Source organism: Colletotrichum lupini, chromosome 3 (genome assembly GCF_023278565.1).
Source record: "Colletotrichum lupini chromosome 3, complete sequence".
NCBI lineage: Eukaryota > Fungi > Ascomycota > Sordariomycetes > Glomerellales > Glomerellaceae > Colletotrichum > Colletotrichum lupini.
In genome coordinates, this window is record NC_064676.1 from 5,275,603 (window position 1) to 5,298,130 (window position 22,528).

General features: G+C 35.9%; 3 protein-coding genes across 3 annotated transcripts; 2 read left to right on the plus strand and 1 right to left on the minus strand.

Annotated features, from left to right (window-relative positions):
• Positions 1-5,598: 5,598 nt before the first annotated feature.
• CLUP02_06337 (uncharacterized protein) lies at positions 5,599-7,500 on the plus strand (the record flags this gene model as incomplete). The annotated part of the gene is made up of 10 exons (XM_049285337.1): positions 5,599-5,627; positions 5,670-5,785; positions 5,946-6,090; positions 6,149-6,421; positions 6,497-6,598; positions 6,635-6,709; positions 6,763-6,885; positions 6,991-7,069; positions 7,181-7,250; positions 7,292-7,500. The coding sequence occupies 10 exons, from the start codon at positions 5,599-5,601 to the stop codon at positions 7,498-7,500; spliced, it is 1,221 nt and encodes a 406-aa protein (XP_049142480.1).
• Positions 7,501-16,248: 8,748 nt separating this feature from the next.
• CLUP02_06338 (uncharacterized protein) lies at positions 16,249-16,722 on the plus strand (the record flags this gene model as incomplete). Its single annotated transcript, XM_049285338.1, has 2 exons — positions 16,249-16,429; positions 16,664-16,722. Coding segments are annotated over 2 exons (240 nt in total), but the record flags the coding sequence as incomplete, so codon positions are not given.
• A 3,019-nt stretch (positions 16,723-19,741) lies between these two features.
• Positions 19,742-20,847, minus strand: CLUP02_06339 (uncharacterized protein; the record flags this gene model as incomplete). Its single annotated transcript, XM_049285339.1, has 6 exons — positions 19,742-19,898; positions 20,062-20,147; positions 20,200-20,392; positions 20,470-20,600; positions 20,729-20,740; positions 20,782-20,847. 6 exons carry the CDS (start codon positions 20,845-20,847, stop codon positions 19,742-19,744), a joined length of 645 nt encoding a protein of 214 aa, XP_049142482.1.
• Between the last annotated feature and the right edge of the window lie 1,681 nt (positions 20,848-22,528).

Below are 22,528 nucleotides of genomic sequence, written 5' to 3' on the forward strand. Positions count from 1 at the left end.
ATAAAAATCACTTTATAATAAGCTTAAAAAAGCTAGTTAGCTAAAGAATAATAGAACCTCTAAAAAACCTAGGTTTTTAAAAGGATCCTCTAACTAACCTATAGCGAGCTTATTAATAAACTAGGACGAGGGCTACGTAGTTATTATATTTATAAAGAGTTAGGACTTAGAAATAAACGTAATTTTTAGTACCCCTATAAGTAGCGCTTACCCCCTTTTTTAAAGTATAATAATAAATAGTTATAAAGTAATATATCTAATTAATAATAAGAGCCTACTTAAACCCGAGAGTTATGTATTATTTAGTAATAAAGACTATATTAAATTAAGAACTATTATATTACTTATTACTACACGCGGCACTCGTATTATAAAGGGCGTCCTAAACGGACCTAAGGGAAAAGGAACTTATAATCTAAAGCTTTAGAACGTTACTTATATTAAGGGATTCTATATTAATATAGTCTTAGAGACTTTACTAAATAAAAGCGCACTCTAATACTACGGTCTAAATTATATTTTATAATAAAGAACGCTTTATAAAAGTATTATTAAAAAGTAGCTTATTTAAAAAAATAATTTAGTCTTTTTTAAATATAAGCTCCTCTAATCCTATCCTTCTTTTATAAACCTTAAGCGTATTTTATAAAGCCTAGTTAGTATTATATTATTAATTAGCTATAGAAAATTCCGTTATTTATATTAACGTACTTATAAGAGGTTTAATAGCGCGCTCTTTTAGTACCTTAAAATAGGTTATCTTAGACTTAATACTCTTTATTAATTACTATATAAGACTCGAGGTATACGTATTAAACCTTTATTATAAGTTAAGTATAAAGTATATATATTATCTAAAGTTAAAATAATAATTTTAAAAAGACTACCCTTAAAAAGAGCCTTACGGCCATAATACTATATATATTAAAATCTCTTCTACTTCGAACTATTTCTTAATAAACGATAATATATACTTATAGCTTCCGATAAATATAATAAGTAGCTTAGGGGTTTTTTTTTAAAAATAAAAATAAAAAAAGAAGTGCTTTTCGTACTATAGAGCCTCGAAATAGTAATTCGTTATTAAAAAAAGACTTTAATTTACTTTTTTAAAAGTAATAATAAGACTACTCTCTTAATTATAAACGTTAAATACGTATATAAAACGTAGTATAGTAAGCTAAGAATCGGAATAGAACTTCTACCTTTATATATAAAAGAACCCGTAAGTAATACTAAAAGAGTAAGTTAACTTATAATTACTAAAACTTATAAAATATGCCTTTTTACGAACCTCTTTACGAATCTATAGGACGAAATAGTATTAATAGTAATCTTTATTTATAATATTACCCTACGGGAGGCTAATAAAAAAAATTCGCTTATTATAATAAAAATTAACTAATAAAAGCGGTATTAACGCTAGTAATAAACGGGTTACTAAATACGGGATTCTAAACTAGTTACCCCGTATCTTAGTAGCCTTTATATATATAGCTATTAAGTATACCCTTTTTATAAAAATCGTAAGAGGGGTATATATTAAAAAGAGTTTAAAGTACTTCTCTATGGGTATATAAAATACTTAGTTAGATATATACTAAAAATATATAACTTATATAGGGTCTAAGTACCCGCGCTTGAGCAAGTATTTATTACAAAAAATATTAAGTTTAATAAAAAAGTTTTTTATAATCCCGTATATAAAGAATAAGCTATTATAAGCGAGTAAGTAAATTTAGTAATTTAAAAAATATAAGAACTCTTTAATATTAATAATAAGTTAGTTCGAGCACTCGGGGAAGTAGATCTAGACTTCGGAAATGCTAATACTTAAAATAATTTTATAATTAAAGATAGTATTATTATTAAATTTTTAACTATTTAGGACGCTAAGTAACTAATAAACGTACTCTAAGGTATAGTAAATAAGGCTAAAGAGGCTAATATAGTTTTATTATTATTACTAACCCCTAAAATAACCCCCTTATATAAGCTCGGGGGTAGGGGTAAAAAAGGGGATATAATAACTAAGTTATAAATAGCTTTACGTAGTCTATAGTCCTCCTTACGAGCGCTTATATATATTATAAAAGTTCTTAAGCTTTTAATTCCTAATAGCTCTTAATAAAACGCTAGAGTACGTAATAAACGAGGTACCGATCGTAAAAAAGTAATTCCTAATACTAAAATTAACGTTAATAAGGAACCCTTATAATAAACCTCTACTATTATATAAGAACAAAGCTTATAAAAAATACCTTATTAAGTACTAAGTAAAGCTCCGTTAGGTCCTAAATATTTAAACCGGGCCTATAAACCTCTATAACGCTTCGATAATAATATTTTTATAACGCTCTTATATTTAAATATAAGAAACGGCGATTACTATAACCGTCTCTAGAACTACTTTTTCTCTACTTTTATACTTAATTAATAAAAAGCTATAAAGGAAAGTAGTATAGGATATATAATACTCTATTAAGTAATAAAAAGAGTAGTTTATAAAACCTACTTAGAGCGCTCCGGAGGAGTTTAGAAACTATAACTTATTAAAGTTAACTTCTAAAGCTTATTAAAAAAGTTTAGTAATATTAAATATCTCTTACCGTAACTATAGAAGTTACTTAGGGATACTATAGATATAAAAATAAAAAAGCTAAGGGATATTAGTATATAAAAAAAGGTTAACTATAATTTTAAATAAAGGATCTTACTTTTATTAAAGTAAGTATATACTTATAAGTACGACGTTAATAACGAGGTTAGCAAGGTAAAAGTACGTATATATATAAGGGGGGATATATAACTACTTAACCCTTTATAAAATACGTACGCTTTAACGCTTACTACAAAGGCCTTTAGGCTTATAATAATAATAACTACCTAATTCGACCTTAAAATAGACTAATATAATACTATTAACGCATTCCTTAACGCACCTCTTAAAAATAAAAAGCTAGTAATTATTAAACTCTTAGAAGGATATAAAGTTACTAATAAAATAAGTAAACTTTAATACGCTCTATATAGCCTCTAAAACTTATTAATTCTCTAGTTCTAAACTTTTACCTTTGTACTCCGTAATATAAATATAATATATAACTACGAGGAGATCTATATTTACTAAACTATAAATAAGAAAGTAATATTAATATTTTACGTCGATAACTTTATTATTTTATATTATTAAAACGACTAAAAGGCGGCTTAGGGGATCGTTAATAATATAAAAAAATATATTAACTTTAAAGAGAATAGACTAATTAATTACTTCCTTAGAGTATAGATTTTACGAGACCGTATTACTTATAAAGTTTATTTTATTTATAATATATATATTAAGCGAGTTACTAAGCGCTTCGACCTTATAGATTTATTATATCTAGCTACTCCTCTTCTTTAAAAAGAGTTTAAACTAAACGAGGGATAAGTAATAAAGGAGGAAATAAAAAGCTATTAAAAAAAGGTTAGGAGTATGCTTTATATAGTTATTATAATTAGACTAAACGTCGCTTTTACTTACTTATAACTATTACGGTTCTTAACTAGCTTAAGCATAACCTATATTAAAGTAATTAACTACTATATCTAATATTTTTATATAACGAGATATCTTACGCTCTATTACGGTAATATACTAAGTACGTAATTATTATTTCTAACTAGAGATACTAGCTTCGTAAATAACGAGGTAATACGACGATTATTTTAAGGATATATAATATTCCTTTTTAGCGGCCTAATTTAATAAAAATTAATATACTAAGTAATAGTTACGACGTTAACTACCGAAGCTAAGCTTCTTTACCTTAAGGAAACTATAAAAGAGACCATAGCTCTAAAGCGCCTTTTTAAAAATATTACCCTTAACTTAAGAGAAGTATAGTTAGTTAACTATAATAATTAATAAACGATTTAACTTATCGTAGGGGAAAGAAAAAGAATAGCTATTTAACTTCGCTATATTAATATATAGAACATATAGCTAAAATAAGAGCACGCTAAAAGTAGCTTCGAGGTTATTTATATATTAATAAAAAATATATTAATAAATAGACTTATTAAAAACCTTTTACGAGCTAAGTTCGAATATTTCTATATACTTTTTAACTTTTACGATGCGCAAGAAGTTATTATAAATAGCTAAAATAGTTAAAAATAATTAATTTAGGCTATATTTAGAAAAACTTAATACTTAAAAGTATATATTAAATAGGCCTAAAATAGTAAAAAGAACTATACTTATTATGGGGGGTGCCTTAGCCTCTTAATATTCTCTTTTACTTCTTATTACTTTTTTAAAAAGAGCTAGCCTTGCGTTTTTTAAACTTTAAAATAATATTAAATATAAACTCCTAAGATAATAAGTATATAATATACCATTTTTAAAGGGCTTATTATTTAAACTAGTCTTATTCTTATTTTTAAACTCTAAGGGGGGGATAAGTAAAAGCCCGTTAGAGCTTTTATTATTACTATTTACCTTATTATTACCCTTATTATAGCTACTAAAAAGAGCCTCGAACTTAATAAAGTCCTCGGTATTTTAATTAATAATTTTAATATCCTCCTAGCTAAGGAGGGAGAGCTTAGTAACCGGGCTTTAATAAGTAAATAGGAGGTCGTAGGGGGGGGTAACGACTTAAAAAGGCTCATTAGTATTATTACTTATCTAAACTCTTAATAAACTATATAATACGTATATAAGAAGTATTATAAAAATTGCGCAAAACTTATTATTATTTCCGGATATATTAAATATTTATATTTAGAATAAAATTAATAAACGATTTAACGGTATAGGCGCGCGCATATAATAAATAGGGGTACTTATAATAATTATAAGAGGTTAAAAAGAAAAAGAAAAATAATAACTAAGTAATACCGCGAGAATTTAAATATACGTAAGGCGGCTAAGTAGCCTTACCCTTAGTAATTTATATATTAAAAGTAATAAAATACGCGCTATTCCGGGTTAGGATTCTATTTATTTTAAATAAAGGGATATATTTATAATAAACGCGGTTTAAAAAACGCGTATCCCTTGCGCTTAATTTTCCTTTATTTATATTTAACTAAATTAGGCTTTTATAAGGGTATTTAGAGATTTTATCTTAGGCATAATAGCTCCCTAGCGGTAGTAATTAGGGGGTATATTACGTAATAGGGATAGTAATCGTACCTTATAAAGTGCCCGTTACGTACTAAATTACGTATTTATTTTAAATATTATATATATAGACCTTTTCCTTTTATCTATTTCTATTTTAATAGTTAAGCTACTTTTACTATACTCCGTATGCCTATTACTACGTACTATAACTCGTAATAGTTATGAGCCTAGCTCCTATCCGCTATTACTATAATAGTTAAAGTACCGCATTATCTATAAGTCGTGTATCTAAAAAGCAAAAGACGGCCGTTTGAGTCTCCGTATAGGTAGGTTTTTTTAGTTAGTCTACTACCTGCGGGGCTAAGGCGTAGCATAGATACTAGGTTTTTCTAACTGGTCTACCACCTGCGGGGTTAAGGCGTAGTATAGACGCCCATTGTATAGATGATGGCTCTAGGCGTCTGGGGGGTATGTCACGAGATATGGATGTGGTTAATGCTGCCCACATTGAGTGGGCCCGCTTTTTGTGACATAAGAGCATCACATGAATCAGCTCGGGCACCAAGAGACAGGGGAGCAAGAAAGCGGTGAAGCGGCCGTTCGAACGGGATGATGTGGCCCTCGGCCATCCAGACAACTTGATAGAATTTGGACCGCAGGTCCAGACCCGTGTGCACCAGGACTTTGAGGAGAGCATACCCCTCTTTCAATCCATGGGATATCGCTCAAGGCTAAATTAGCGAGGACTCTACGCGCCGAGGCATTCCCATGGGTCCTACGTGCTTTCGGCCGTACGCAAATGCGAATATCTTTACTCGAGCAATTTGAGAAAACTTGCACTCGGACTCTGCCACAAATATGATGGCCGATGATACGGACGTACTTTTCAGCGGGTTGAGTAATCGGACGTCACTTCTGTTGTTCACAACGTTCATTGCACTGCCACACCAACACAAATTCACGCCACAGCCTATGTAGGGCACATTCCATGCGACTTATTGCTTTTCTGGCATTCTGATGATGATCGATCAGATTTAGTCAAAGAAACTCGGCCAATTGGAATATCTCCCAGCGGTGCATCAAACTCCAGGTCATGAAGAGAGTTTCTAAAGTATCGCAGATTGTACATCACATAACCGACACACCTTCAGTCATAAATGATAAGCAAGAAATCCCAGATCCGAGATCCGTCCGGGAGCCCGCGGAAGACTGTCAGTGTGTGATGGGTATGCCTGGGCAATCGAGAATGGTCTCTGGAAACTTTTCTGATGACGGAAGACCCGAAGGTCCCCGAGACATTCCCGGGTGTGGCTTGCAGCTCGCTTCCCATCATTTCTCACGTCAAAAGAAGAGGTAACATACTCTCAAATATGTATGGAGAGGCTGCGAACTAGCAGACGGGGGGAGGGGAGACGGGGAGACCCGACTCGAAGCTTGGGGCGTGCATACTGCATGCCCGGAACCCCTCCCCGGGAGGGTGGCGTGAACGCTACATGCAACGCACAAATGACAATGCAGGAGCCGGAAGTTCATGTCTCCCGGTATAATATACCTGCATCACCGGCCACCCGATCCAGCAGCTGTCACTGGGATGTGACTTATGACAAGCTCACAATTCCCCGTTAACTCAAGCCGACCTGACTCAGCGACAGCGGACGTCGAGCACCCCTGAAAGTGCGCTACCATGCTCGTTCGGACTCAATGGCCGTTGTGATTGATGGGTGTCGATCCGAGACAGATGCAATCGTCCAGAGAGAAGAAATTATTCGGTAAGACGTCTCACTTCCAATGCTTTACCCCCCTCCCCCCCTCCATTTGCCCCCTCCCCTCCCTTTCAGCCTGCCTTAATTCCGTAGTCCCTGCCCGTTCCGCAGCCTGCTTTTGCAGGACGTTGTGTTTGGGCTGCAAGATCGATTGCAGCCTTCACCAGTAAACAAAAGAAACAAGAGCCCGGTTTGTTTTGGTCGCCTCCCAACCCACCTTAGTTTTCTCATTTCGCAAATATGACATGTGAGGAATGTGGAAACTGACAACTGATCCCTCACGAGCTTCCTCAGACTCTAGTCGCGTGAAACAACGTGTTTCATCTGGTCATGTTCCAGCTACGAGATAAAGTTCTATCTGGATTTGGGCTGTCAGTTGGCTCAGATTTCGTCGCATCTCCGCACACATCAGATGACCTTTCGAGATTCCACACACTCTCATACAAGAGGTTTGGCAACCCGTATCCCTCGTATCTGCCCCTATATCCTGCGTCAGAGATTGGGCGTATTCATAGTTACAAGTACACCAGTTCCTATCAAGAGAACAGGCTACGGACCTTCTATCCCAAATTTATGGGATACGATGTTCCATCTAGACACGTGAGAATTGTAGATCTCTAGGCATCACTCTACTTGAGTTTCTGCCTACTCTACTCCGAGTATTGATAAGTCTGTGACAACGGGGACTTCATGAAAGTAGAATGGCGGGTGGTGACGGAGGGCGAATCTATATGTGCTTCAGCGCGAGATCGATAGAAGTGCAAACGGGGTCACCACAAGTAGGTAATTGACGAGTATTCATACCGTTCATCTTTTGTCAATTTGGCACTGAGAAGTCGCAAGGTAAAGTCTAGAAACACTGATAATGAGCTTCAGCCTTTCTAGTTTTCCACCCCGGCGTCGATTGAAAAGATGTGCCAAACCTCAACACCAGTACCCAGTGCATGGTGTCTTAGATTGGGGTGACTGGTTACTCAGAATATGTGAGTGTGAGTTACCAGTAAGAGCCTTATATGAGCGCATAGATTGCCTGGAAAGTTACCTCTTTCCCGTGGTGATGAAATCTGGATGTAGAGTTGAGGCAACCCGTGTGTCAAGCGTTTTGAAGCAAGCCGGCTACTCACCAGGCCTCCATAGAATAAATAAAGCGAAGACTTCTGGTTGAGAAACGCGCCCAATGCCCCGAAGACTTCTGAGTTGGAAATCTGGGATCAGGTAGTGTCAAGATATACAAATGATGACTATAGAATATAAATCGAGACAGGTTTTCCCATGGTCTTTGTCCGAAGATTTGTAGCAGACTGTGAGCAACGTCGTGATGCGGCTTATGTGGAACAGTGATATACTCTTGACCAAACCCTAGGTTTTGGAACATCAGATACATGATGATAAAATCTTGTTCATGCTCAATAACTCGATGTTGTTGATTCCTCAGTCAATATGTTTTTTGTGTGTCTCGCAAACTCAGGTGAGGTTGTGAGTTGCAGTAGTAATATATCCAGGAACACATATACTGGAAGAAGCAGAAAATTGTCGGTCTGTAAGTCATTTCTGAAGTATTCAATAGAGGGTAGTGTAGCATTTGATCGCTTCTTGAGCATCTTGCTTTTCGTGGAACAAGGTGAAAGAGAGTTGCTGGGAGGCGGTACAGGATTGTTCAAACTTCGACCTACCAAGCACTCGTCTGAGGCACCAAAAACGGAAATATAGGTACATTGCCCAGGTCGACGTGCGGTGGAAATTTGAAATAGGGCGCAGGCTAGTGCAGATCGGACATACTGAACTTGTCTAGTCGGTATCTTTACTGAGACAAGTTAGGACTAACTATACGAGCACCGAATTTCTTTCTGAGGAAACCCCCGGAAACAGACCTGGGCTCATACGTCGCAAGTGATTAACTCTCAACCGTCATGAGACTGTGCCTACATCAATTCATAGATAACAAGGATAGCCTCATGAAGTTGGACAGCTAACAGGGTGCCAACGTAGCCACTATTTTGGAAAACCATGAAAGAGGGAAAAGTCCAACATGGAGCCGAGTAGAGCCTTCGATCCAGTTTGTTTTCTGCAAATGAAGCTCTCAAGACTCCCCTATCTGCTCGAAAATGAGATGCTCTTGCTCCGAAAATTGGGTCTACCGCTTTGACTCTCTGTGGAAGTCAAACAGTGGCTGGAGCTAGGGATAAAGTTGAACATCCTACTCGCTATAGACACACTGGTTTCCATTGTATTGGATCGCAATGTTACAAGTAGACAAACGTAGCTATACTCTCGGAATTCAAGTTGATCAAACCATTTCAGAAGATTCTCCAAGCAATTTCGACTTATTGTATCGAGATTTTATTAGTGGAGAGCTGATGGTTGTTCAAGACCATATAGTCAGGTCACCAGGGCCTGTTATCTCCGTACGCCAGCGATAGTCTTTGCTAATGCAGCATATAGCTAGGCCAAGCCATCAGTCACCGATAATGCTAGGACATCCAATACCGATCTTACGCAGCCGGGCAACTGCAAAGAATGCGTTGAAAGTTGATAAGGGTATCTTCAACCAAAGAGTCGCCGAATAGTCCATGGTGAAAGAGACTATGGACTTGAAAAACATCAACAATTGAGAACACCTTCTCAAATGTTTTCACTTCCCGTTACTTATATTATTCTTTTTCTTAGAATGGCCCGAAGCCAGATGCTGACCCATCTTCTTGATATTTCTTAAATCATTTCTGGTCGTGAATATCGCGATAGTGGGCTGCCATTGCAACATCATAGAGATGAAGCACAAAGACTCTGAGAACTGGTGGTACGAGGGAACACCATTTTTGAACCTGATACCCATAGAGTCTGAGGCACATCGAGATTTGCTGTGTATTTATTGTTCTTCCTTCGTCAGGCAAACTTTAGCCCCGGGAGTCTGGCCTTAGCGTGAATGGCATAGCTCGGCCGTGGCTAACTTGGCTAACATATGCATGCACACAGGACCCAATACTCGGAACCGCGAAAATTTCAGCGAAGAGCAGGATGAGTATGGCATGGTGAGTTACAAGACCAAGTCAACACGGCGATTTGGCGAATAGCAATTTTCTGCGAGCTAATAACCGAAGCCCAGCGGAGATTCCAAAGCCTCGTCATCAATGAATTTGCATTTAACGCCCTGTCTTACTGTCTTGACCATGGCCCATTGTCCTCGGAGAAACCCCCGTCCCATCGAATTCAATATCATTCTTCTCTAGAAAATCGTTCGGCATCGCCCACGCTCCTAACACAATTGAGGTCCGGTTGCTGTTTCCAACCCGTGATGCCCCTCACTGTCTGGGTGGCTGGCAAGATGGTTTGCATCATACTTTGGTAAGGCACCTGCCATGCTGCCTAATCGCACTCCTTGGAAGGCCGAAGATACCGCACTGTCTCTCTGATGCTCAGAGTAACTCTCGCTCATAGTGGAAGCCTCGAACCTGATGGCTACATGGCTGAAAGTTGCTTCTCTGGCCTTAGAGGTCTTGAATGAGATGAACTCGTTCAGATAGTTGAGAGTGCTTTTGTGGCCGAGGTAATGGGTTGTGGTGTCTGACGAGCTCTAAAGAATAATGTAAGTGAAAGAGCCGCTCCCCGGCAAGGCAGCGCCTTCGAATCGATTAGTGATTCTCCACCTCGCCGTCATGGCAAGGTGTGGTTCATGAGCCGCATGGGCGGTCGCTAGGTGTCTGCAAGAAGATGTACAGGTTATGTACCCGCTTCTACTAGCTGTTGGTGACGGGGTGGCGTCAGCTTAGGTGATGTAGCAGGCGACCCAGTGTGACAGAGCTGTAATGGAAGTGCAAGGAATGAGGGGCTGTGGTCACCAAAAGCTTTTGCAGCCTCTACGCGATCAAAGTTTTGGTAAGGTACCTTAGTTGGAGACCGGAAACAATTTTCACCATTGCAACATCACCAGAGGACAATACCCGACGCAGGTATGAACGAAAAGCAATGAAAGCGCCGACTTTGGGAACAAATACAATTGGCACTCTCCGTAATGCCGTCAAGAACCCAGCAATCACGCTACTTCACTCCCATTATCTACACGATTGGTTTTACTTTCTCCTGCTCCACTTCGATGGACCATCCGCAAAATTGTCCCTGTGTATGGCGACTGATGGTTATTAGCTGCCATTGCAGTAGAGTGGCACAGTAATAATTGCACAGGACTCGAACGCCCCGACGGACCATTTTGCGATTAGATGAATAAGTACGTACCGATGACCCTTGCCCGGGGAAGGCAAGGTGTTGGTGCCAGGTGGGACCCGGTAAAGCACGGGTAGCGCTCCTGACAGACCGTACCCCTGCAACGGCGCACTAAAGTTTAGTGTCGTCAAGGGCCACTTCGGCGGCCCGGTTGTCATCCGTGTAAGTCGAAAAATGGGTCCCGATAGCTGACAGCTGCGCCGACTTAGAGACAATGGACCGGACATCGGGAACAGCGTCAACGCGGCTGCTTTGAACGGGAAGAATTCGAGTGGCATTGTCGATAATCTTCCGGTTTTTGTCTAGGCGTCTCTGCTGTCTGGACTTGTTCCCAATGCTCTCACCCTTTGGATGATGGGATGCTTGGTCCGAGAGAAAATGTTGGACCCGCGAGAGCTCTCTCCCCCGTTCATCTTGAGGTGGGACTCCCTCCATTGAGCTTTGCTGCGGGGACACCCATCAGATTCCGAGACTATAGCACAGAAGAAACTCATAGCCTACAGGACAAGGGGGCCAACGTACAATAGGTTGAAAAGAAGAGGGCCGTTCTGAATTCTAAAGATGAACCTGGGTCTCTCGGCAGCCACTAAAAGATCGACTCGAAATGGCGGGTACGTGGGCTGTCCGTAGACCGGTTAAGGCTAAGTCGGCCAAGCTTGGTCCAAGAAATAGAACAGGACGTTGTTGCAAGATAATCAAAGTGATAGGAGGTATTGGGCAGCGCGAGCTCGGAGGAAGGCGCGGGAAAGATGAAATCGGTGGTCAAAGTGAGCAGAGCGTCAATAGAGTAGCAGAGAAGCAAAGTTCATCCAAATAGAAAGAGCCACATGATGTTGGTTGAATGCCAGAATCTTGCTGAACCTTTCATCAGCGGACGGCGTGGTATTTAAATGTTTGGTGCGTTTCCTACTTTTGGTGGGAGAGGAAAAAGGGACGCGTGGGAACACTCACGAAAGAGGACCACGGGAGGCGGTTGGCCCAAATCTCGTAGTCTCGCAGTGTCGCACCCAGTCTCGCCGTGAGGCTTAGTATCCCACCAAAATCCCTTTCTGATCCCTGTCCCCTGCTGTAGAGAAGGACAGGGGGTGCGGGTGTGGTTGGCTTGCCTTAGCGTATGAGCATACAGAACCTGGCTCCAATTTACATATCCCATCGACTGCTACAAGGCGACAGTACAATGGTCTCTAGCTGTCAGATTGGAAGTCCAATTCGACCGCGGCATACAGCCGACTGCGCAGGGGCCAATTGGGGGCCCTATTTATGATTATCGTAGCCAGCCTAACCTACGGTTAGAACCTCTTTTTTATACCTACGTAGATATTTATATAGTTTAATTAATCTCTTTATTAACTACGGTTCGAACTAACTACCTTATAATAGGAATACTAATACTAATTAGTAATTAAATTCTATTATTATAGATTAATAAGGTATTTCGCTATATAGAAGAGACGACTTTTTAATACTATATGGGATAAGAGATTCGTACTAATTAACCTTATAAAAGTAGATAAAAAAGGAGGCGATTCTTAAATACCGTACAGAATTAAGTAATCGTAGCCCTTTACTACCCACGAGAAGTTAACGTTTATTATATTAAACTATATTAATTAACGGAACTACTTAAGTAACTAGCCTTTTGCCGTTACCCCGAGTAGCTTTTTTATTAAATAACTTTTCTATAGCTAGTTTACGATTAAAAATTAACTAATTAAATTAGTAAAAGTATAATATAAAAGAGCACCGCGCGATTAAAAAAGGGGATCTCTAAACGTAAATATTCTTATTTAGTAACAAAGGTAATTTTATAAAAGTTATTAAGCTAAGAGATTTATAGTATATAGGAAAGTCTATTATTATAAGGATCTTATAAATACGACTTTAAGCCCGCGATCTAAACGACCTCCTCGTAGCTCTCTTAACTACCCCCCGGGTATTACTTAGGAATATAGTATAGGGGACGGTTTAACGAGAGAGGAGGGGATTTAGAGGTCCTAATAATATCGAGCTAAGAGTATTACGGATCTCGGAGATTAACTTAAAAAAAAAGCGGCTACCCTAAAGTAGTCCTATAACCTCTCGCTAGAATTACTATTAACCTAAGAAAAGGCTAAAAAAACGAGGATCTAAGGGGAAAAAAAAAGAATCCTCTAAAGGGCCGCTTAAGGGCTTTTTTTTATACTAGCTCCCGGTACGAGATTATTAATTTCGAGAAATTAACTAAGTAATAAAAGGGATCGTTAATAAGTAATAATTACTTAACTATAATTAAGCTACGAAAAAGACTATTTAAAAAATATAAAATAGGGTACTAAGAGGCTATAAAAAATAAGATTTTTAAAGTATCTAACCCCACCGCGTACGAGCAATAAATAAGCATTTTTAATAAGTCCTTAAAATATACGATCTTATAAAAAAGAGGGCTTAACTTCGTTAACTATACTTAATAACTTTATATAATTCTTAATAGCCTATATAGCTCCTCTACGAGCCGCCCGGCGTTTATTTTTAACTATTCTTTTAAAATACTACCCTAGAAAAGGTAGGTCGAAAAAAGAAGCTATTTAGAGATTATAAAGAGTACGAGGCTTAGGAGGCTAGAAGTATATAGGATAGTAGAAATCGGTAACTAATAACGATCCTAAGACTAATTACTATATTTTCTTATAGTAATATAAACGTCTACCGCTACTATTATAAAAAAGAACTACTAAAACCTACTTTTTATATTAAATAAAAAGGAGGATTATAATAGGTACGATAGTTAGCGATCTAAAAAGGTAGTAGTAATTATTAAAAATAATAAAAACGAGAGTAGTAGCGAAATAGTAAGAGGAAGCGGGAATTTTTTAAACCCCGATAAATTCGTTAAGTAACGAAAGTATAGATTTACTATAACTAGCGCGCAGATTAAATATATTCTTATTAAGATTAAATATACTAGCGATTATTAATATAGGTATAAGTTAGAGCACGACCCTTAGCGAGTTAGGGTAAAGAAGAAGAGGACGAAACCCGATCTTAAATAGAATCCTAATCCCTTATAAATAAGTAAATATTAATCCGGACTATTAGGGGACGTAGATATATAGAATTGCGAATTAGCTTAATAATAAGTAAATTAACGTAGTATTAATCTATTTAACTAAAGTTTATGAGAAAAAGGGGCTATAGGGGTAACCCCTATTTTACGAGATCGTAGACGACTTTAGTTATTAGCTAGATAAATAGTTCGCGAGCGTAAGCCTAGGAATTATAAAAGCTATTAATAGATTCTTTTACGGGCGAGGGGTATTATTAGCGTAATTATAATTACGAGAGCTATACGAAATACTAATAGCGACAATTATAAAAAAGGAATTCGTATTATAAAACTAGGTATAGGTTAATAGAGCGTATAATCGCTTTAATAAATTTAGAAAAAGGGTAAACGACTTAGATTTCCTCCCTATAATTACTAACGGAAATCTATCGTTATAAAAGGATATACCGGGGCAAAATATAGTACTAGAAGTATAATAATTGACGATTCTACTTATTTCGATTTACGATTTATTACTATTACTAACGCGAAATTCAGTACCGATTAGCTAATAAGAAAAGAGGTAAACGACCCGAAGTTATTAATAATACGTAGTAACGCAGGGATCGTATATAAAGACTAAAAATCTAGTAATAAATACGAGGTAATTTATAAACCTTAAAAATATCTTTTTAAAAGAGAAATTATACTCTGGGGGGAAGTATAAGGTCTTATAAAAAACCCTAACGATGTTTTACGATTACTACGAAAAAGTCGGAATTAGGGAATACTAATACTATTCGGTAATTAATATCGTATTTATAAATAAAGCCTCTAATTATTATTACGAAGCGGTACGTAATCTTAATTAAAACGACTTTTTTAGTATAATTAACGTAATCCGAAGCCGCTTCGAGACCTATAATAAGAACTTAGAGCTCTTATTTAAGCTACGAGCGATTTCTTTTATATTTATAGCTAGGATAATAGAGGGTAAATTGCGAATAGAGATCCTCGAAGAGCTTATTAATCGAATCGATAAGCTAGCGAAAACCTAGCTAAATAAGGGGATAAATAAGCGGAAAGTTAGATATTTTTATACCGTAGTTTAGCGTATATTAAAGATAAAAATTACCCTATACTAAGTACTCGAAAACTACGAGACGCTTTACTCGAGGCTAAGATCTAGCTTTAATATTAAAGTAAGAATGCCGTACTAAACCTACCTCTAGGCGTACGACAGCCCTTATTAATAATATTAAGTCGATTAAACATATAATAAGAAAAGAAAAGAGGCTAGATATAGTAATCGTTAGTAAAGAGGCCTAGATTTGTTAAATAGGTAGAGATTTAACTTATAAATAGGGTAATAAAAAAAGCAATACTATATTTATAAAAAGGATAGATATTAGTTAAGTAACTACTCTAAAAAATAGCGTACTAAATTATATAAATAGTATAAAAAGTCGAGGGTAGTAAATAGTAAAACTAGCCCTCGTTAGTTTAACTAATTCTTTATTATATATAAAGGCAGATTTAGGGGTACGGAACTTAGTAATAGTAGCTAAAGTAATAGCTTAAAATATATACCCCTTATAAAAGGTTTAAAAAATAAAGAAGATCTTACCCCCTATATTAACGAATTAAATTATAACGAAATTAATAATATTAACTACTCTTTTTTTACCCCGTTAGCCTCTAGAGGATATACGAGGCTAAATAAATAGAGGGTAATAAAAGCTCTTAATAAGTAGGCTTTTATTTATAAATAGTAAGGGAAGGTCCCTTAGATAATAGATACGGAGGCGGCTAAAAGGGCGAATTTAATAAGGCTAAAGCTTATTCTCTTAACGATTAAGGAAAAGACGCTCTCTTTATTAATATCTAAAAAAAAGGAATATAGTACTAAGTATATTTAGGGGTAGCTAGAGGGGTCCTTTTTATACTACTTAGATCTTTTAAATACTAAGCTCGTATAGGTATTCTATACGAGCGAAAGGTACGGCTAAGACAATTTCTATAGGATTATCTTAAATACTAAGGTATTATAATAGTTAACTAGAAGAAAAGGGTAATTCTAAGCGCTATAAAAAATCGCACTAGTAACGCTTAATACGTTAACGGCGAGTATTATAAGGATTAGTTTTAGCCTAAGTAAGGAAATCGTCGCCCTAAGTATAATAGAAGTAAAGACGTACTTTAGAACGATAACTTTTTATATTTTGCCCGTTAATACCCCATTTCTCCTATATTTAAAAGACATAGATCGACTAGGTATTATATTTAATAATATAAGGAATAGAATCTTTAGTAATAAGTACTTCGAGATAGTTAAATAATAATAGGGGTATATATTTATAAAGCTTATTAATAATACGAAGTCGATTAATTACTTAATAGAAAGTGAGCTTAGAAAACTATACTAGAGATTCGGGTACCCGTTAGTTACGAGGCTATATAACCTCTTAAAATAATTAGGTAATAATAATATCGAAATAGGGGCGCTAGAGTAGTTAATAAAAGTGTGCTACTAATATTAAATAAATACGCAGAGCTTACGCAGATTTAAGTTTAAATTATATAATAAGCTTAACTTTAACTAGGAAATCGTTATTAATATTTTCTATTTAAATAGTCGGCTAGTACTATATATAATTAACGTTACTATATCCTTTTAAGTAGGGTAATTCCTCTAGGATTTATAAATAAAGATAGTATAAGTAGCCCTATAAAAAAGCTAGATCGATATATACTAAGGACTACTAAATAGTATTAGAACCGATACTAGCACTAGCTTTAAATTAATAGAATTTAGGGATAATACGACGGCCTACGGTATATAGCTAAAAGTCGTACTTATTAAAGCGTACTATAGTATTAGAAAGGTAAAGAGGGCATATTAGTAATTAAAAAGGGCGTTTAGAATTATTAAAAAAGAAAATCCGGATTTTACTAATAACGAATGCCTTTAGATAGTACTTAAATACTATAATAATACTATAGGGCCTAACGGACTTATACTAACGCTATTAGTATTTAGAGCATATTTAAGAATAACCTTAGCCTCGCTACTATTACTAAGTATAAGCTAACGAGCCTAAGTAGTTAAAAAAGTAATACGAGTACTGCGCGAGGTAAGTATAAGAAAGTAAGTTAATAAGGTAATTACTACGCACAATGGGCCCGATATAAGAGATAATTTAGATATACTACTAAATTCGGATATACGAGTATAGCGCGAAATTATTTAATAGTAGGCTAGGCTATATAAGTTAATTTTTATTAACGAGCGCTCTTATATAGTTATAAAAAATTGTAACTAGTTATTTAAAGTATTAATTACGGTAGTTAAACCGTATTATATAAATCTTAACGAGGTAATTTCTAACTTATAAAAAAAAAAAGAGCTAGGGGAAACTATATAACCCGCAGTAGAGGTATAAGAAATTATTTTTAATAAAATCGTCGTAGTAGTACTAATAGATAACGAGGAAAAGGAAATTACTAAAAGGGTACTAATATTACTAATAAGACGTCGTAGAAGACTACGATAACAAGCCCTAACGCGGTAATTTATTACTAGCGATAAGGTAATTAATACCTTTTATATAGTAAAAGAGAAAGCCGATTTTAAGCTAGCGGTTAAACTACATAAAGAAGGCGTAATTATAATTACTAAAAAACCGTATAAGGGATTAGATCTTATCGAAGTAAATACTTTTTATAATCGAGGGGTCTATCGATTTATCTTATACGACCCTAAAAAATATATAAACCTTTATATATTTAAATTATAAATAGTTCGTAAGATTAAAGGAAAAGGAATACTCTAGCTATACGAGAAGTTTAAATACGTAATTTAGGGGTACGGTAACGTTAAAAAGGCGACGCTACTTATATAATTACTTATTATATAGCGCTATAGCTAACGATTAATAATAGTACTAATAGTATCGTTATAAAAGAAGGGATACGAGATTTAGAGCTATAATATTACTTAGGCCTATACCTAATCGGCTATAGGGCTTATAAGGAACATCCTAGCCTATTTACTAAAGGAAATAGCTAATAAGTACTTAGAAAGTACGATTATTAAAGTGCTTAAGCTACTATATAGGCTCGCAGAATCGGGTACTTATTAGTAGGCTACTTATTACGATTTTTATATTAATTAACTATTAATAGTTATTGTTATATACGACCCGTGCTTACTAATCGCGGAGTATAAAGGCGACTAATTTAGGATTATTAGAATATAGACTAACGATATATTAGGCCTATTTAATATTAACTTTATAAAAAAGGAGGATAAGGAGCTTTAAAAAGCGGGCTTCGTAATAAAGCTAAAAGAGGTCCTTATAATAAATACCCCCCTAGTATTTAACGGTAGGATTCTTATAATTAAAAGGGAAACCGTTGTTTTTTAGTAAAAGGGGTAGGGCGAGAAGATTAACTTTATTAATCCGAATATAACTAACGTTAAAAAGCGGTATAAAACTAAGCTTGCGCAAGGGATATATATTATAAGTATTTATTAGCCCGAGGCGACTTTTAACTACGCTAGGGTAGCATAAGCTATAGATCTAACTAAATAAGACGTTAAAGTACTTAATAAGTAGCTTAAGTAGTAGTAAATAAATCTCGATTAAAGTCTTGTTTATTACCTAATCGACTCTATAACTAGTAAGCTCTACGTCTTTATTAATAGGTTATTTACGAATAATAACGACCTTATTTTATAATTAGGGTATATTATTATCTTAGCTAATAAGAGTATAGGCGAGAGCGAATTTACTATATATAGTAATATAATTTACTACTCGTTAATTAAAAATAAGCGGGTAATAAGAAGTATGCTAGCGTTAGAAGTATATAATATAGTTAACGGCGTTAACCTCTTTTATACGATTTTAATAACGCTAAAGAAAATTACTAATCGAATTAGCTTTTTACTTATTCTAACGGTTATTTATATTAATTCTTACTTACTATATAAATACCTTATTAAATTAGGAACGACGAAGGAAAAGAGGCTTATAATCGATATTATAGCCCTTAAGTAATTATATAAAAGGCGCGAGATACTTAAGATCTATTAAATTAATAATAAAAATAACTTTATAAACGCTTTTATAAAAGTAGTACTAAATAAAGGATTAGAGTAATTCGTAAGTAACGGAAAAGTTACTATACGAATAGAGGAATAGGTTATATAAAAAGAGTAGAGAAAAGGGGGAAAAGGAGACGACTTAATAAACGGGCCCGAGGTTAAATTATACCTCTAACCGTAGTAGTTAAATCGATAAAAAAAAGAGAAAGTTAATATCGGATTAGAAGTCTAATTCGACTGCGGCATATAGCCGACTACGTAGGGGCTAATTAGGGGCCCTATTTATAATTATTATAACTAGCCTAACTTATAATTAGAACCTCCTTTTTATACCTACGCAGATATTTATATAGTTCAATTAATCTCTTCGTTAACTACGGTTCGAACTAACTACCCTATAATAGGGATACTAACACTAGCTTTTCTCTAAATTCTCCGAGATATGAATTTTTTAATTTGTGGATATAGTGGAAATAAATCGGAATAATGCCTAATTAGTTCTTCCCCCGCACTCAGATGTACTGTCGCCTTGTAGCAGTCGATGGGATAGCGCCACTCTTGTGACGGAACACAGAGAACAACTTTTTGAGGGGGAAACGTGTCTCTATTGCTGGACTTTCAGTAAAGTACCTCGCGCTCTGGGAAAGGTTGACTTGTAGACCGCTGACACTGCCTCAGTCGTGGAGCTCGCGGCTCCTACTGAGAGCTTGCCGTCAATCTTGGTGCCCTATTGGAATCCCGGTATCAAAGTGTGGCGGATGAGAGATACCTTGAACCAGGCTGGAAAGAATTTTGGACTCAGTCTCGTTTTCGGCTCATGTGGCCCGAAAACTTAGCCGTTTCTGGGTATTGAATGACGAGGTTCAACCATAGAGCTTGATCCTTGATCCAAGTCGAATTTGTGTCCCACGTGAACTCCTAGAGCCGCTTGAACTCAACTTCTGACTGTAGCAAAACTTTGGCCCTAGACTTCTTCGTTTATGTCGCTGATGTGTTGCTGTTGTGCGCTTGGAACGTCACTTGATGCATTTCCAGAGTATCGTAAATCGTATCGAAGTTTGCTAAGGCCTTCGCCAAGATAACGGGGGACATGGAATCTCGGGGGCACCGCCGAGGCGGCGACTGTGGGAGAGGCTACTGTTGGCCTGTACCGTGCCGTTGTGCTTCATTGGTTGAAGAGTCAGCGCTTTCCTGAGAACAGCTTGGGGCCAGTTTAAAGAGCTGGGTGGGAGGAGCATACGTCTCTCCGCTAGTGCTCTTGGATGCGTATCTATTTGCAGGCCTTGTGTAAACGGAAAGGAAATAGAGAAGGGCCCAGGGACTGGGTGAACATGGGGGAGATGTGAAACTGGTATGGGGAGGGGGAGGGGACTGGGGCAGGGCGGGGGGGCGTGTGTGGGAAAGAGAAACGGATCCGCTTTAGCTAGCTTTTCGGATAAGAGATTGGGAAAATGGTGAGAGGAACGACGCAGCAGGTCTTCTACGGGATTCTTTCAAACGTGGAACAGCAACTGAGGAGAGCATCAGCATCCAATCACTTCGTCGCCCTGACTTGCGTTCGATCTCGCATGGCTAGGGTGAGGGACAAGCGTTCAATCAACGTATGAAAGTGGTCCATCTCACACCGTACGGAGTTAGTACGTAGGTATCAGAGCATACTGATTTTGGTACCTTGGTACAAAGCCCAGCAGGCAGCTAAAGCCAACAGCCTGCTGACCTCTCGATAAGGTAAATAGGGGAAGAGTTGCCATTTGGCACCCACATTCCCAACGGAACCGGCGCGCCGAACGATGTTTCAATTTTTAAAACTGAGCTGCAACTTACCTGACCTAAGCTAGTGATTTCGCCCAACTTTTCCTTGTGCGACTGTCTACTATCTACCCTTCCGCACCCCTTCATCCAGCGCCTTTATGAGCGGTCCCTACTTGGACCCCGTACGATTCGAAGGCAGTCGACCGTTGCGCCCACAACTAACGCTCATATTCTCAATTCCATCCCATGGCATAAGATAGCAGCTTCAAAAAACAACATTGCCGCAACGTTAGTAAAGACGCTCGTTCAGAACCATTATTAAATCCCTGGTCTTGAGACATAGTATTAGTATCCCTATTATAGGGTAGTTAGTTCGAACCGTAGTTAACGAAGAGATTAATTAAACTATATAAATATCTACGTAAGTATAAAAAGGAGGTTCTAATTATAAGTTAGGCTAGTTATAATAATCGTAAATAGGGCCCCTAATTAGCCCCTATATAATTAGCTATATACTATAATTAAATTAGACTTCTAATTTAATACTAACTTTCTCTTTTTTTTATTAATTTAATTACTATAATTAAAAATATAATTTAACCTCGGGCCCGTTTACTAAGTCATCTCTTTTTCTCCTTTTTCTCTACTTTATTTATATAACCTATCCCTCTATTCGTATAATAACTTTTTTATTACTTACGAATTACTTTAATCCCTTATTTAGTACTATTTTTATAAAAGCGTTTACGAAGTTATTTTTATTATTAATCTAACGGATTTTAAATATCTTACGGTTTTTATATAATTATTTAAGTACTATAATATTAATTATAAACCTCTTTTTTTTTTATTCTTAATTTAATAAAGTATTTATATAGTAAGTAAGAATTAGTATAAATAACCGTTAGAATAAGTAAAAAGCTAATTCAATCAGTAATCTTTTTTAGCGTTATTAAAATTATATAAGAGAGGTTAACGCTATTAACTATATTATAAACCTCTAATACTAATATACTTCTTATTACTTACTTACTTTTAGTTAATAAGTAATAAATTATATTATTATATATAGTAAATTTGCTCTTATTTATACTCTTATTAACTAGGATAATAATATACTTTAATTACGAAATAAGGTCGTTATTATTTATAAATAACTTATTAATAAAGACGTAGAGCTTATTAATTATAAAGTCGATTAAGTAATAAACGAGACCTCGATTAAGATTTATTTATTATTACTTAAGCCGCTTATTAAGTACTTCGATATTTCGTTTAGTTAGATCTATAGCTTATACTACTTTAATATAATTAAAAATTACCTCGGGTTAATAAATACTTATATTATATACCCTTCGCACGAGCTTAGCTTTATATTACTTCTTAATATTAATTATATTTAGATTAATAAAATTAATTTTCTCGCTCTACCCTTTTTATTTAAAAAACGACGGTTTCCCCTTTAATTATAAAAATCCCGCTATTAAATACTAGGGGGGTATTTATTATAAGGACCTTTTTTAACTTTAGTACGAAGCCCGCTTTTT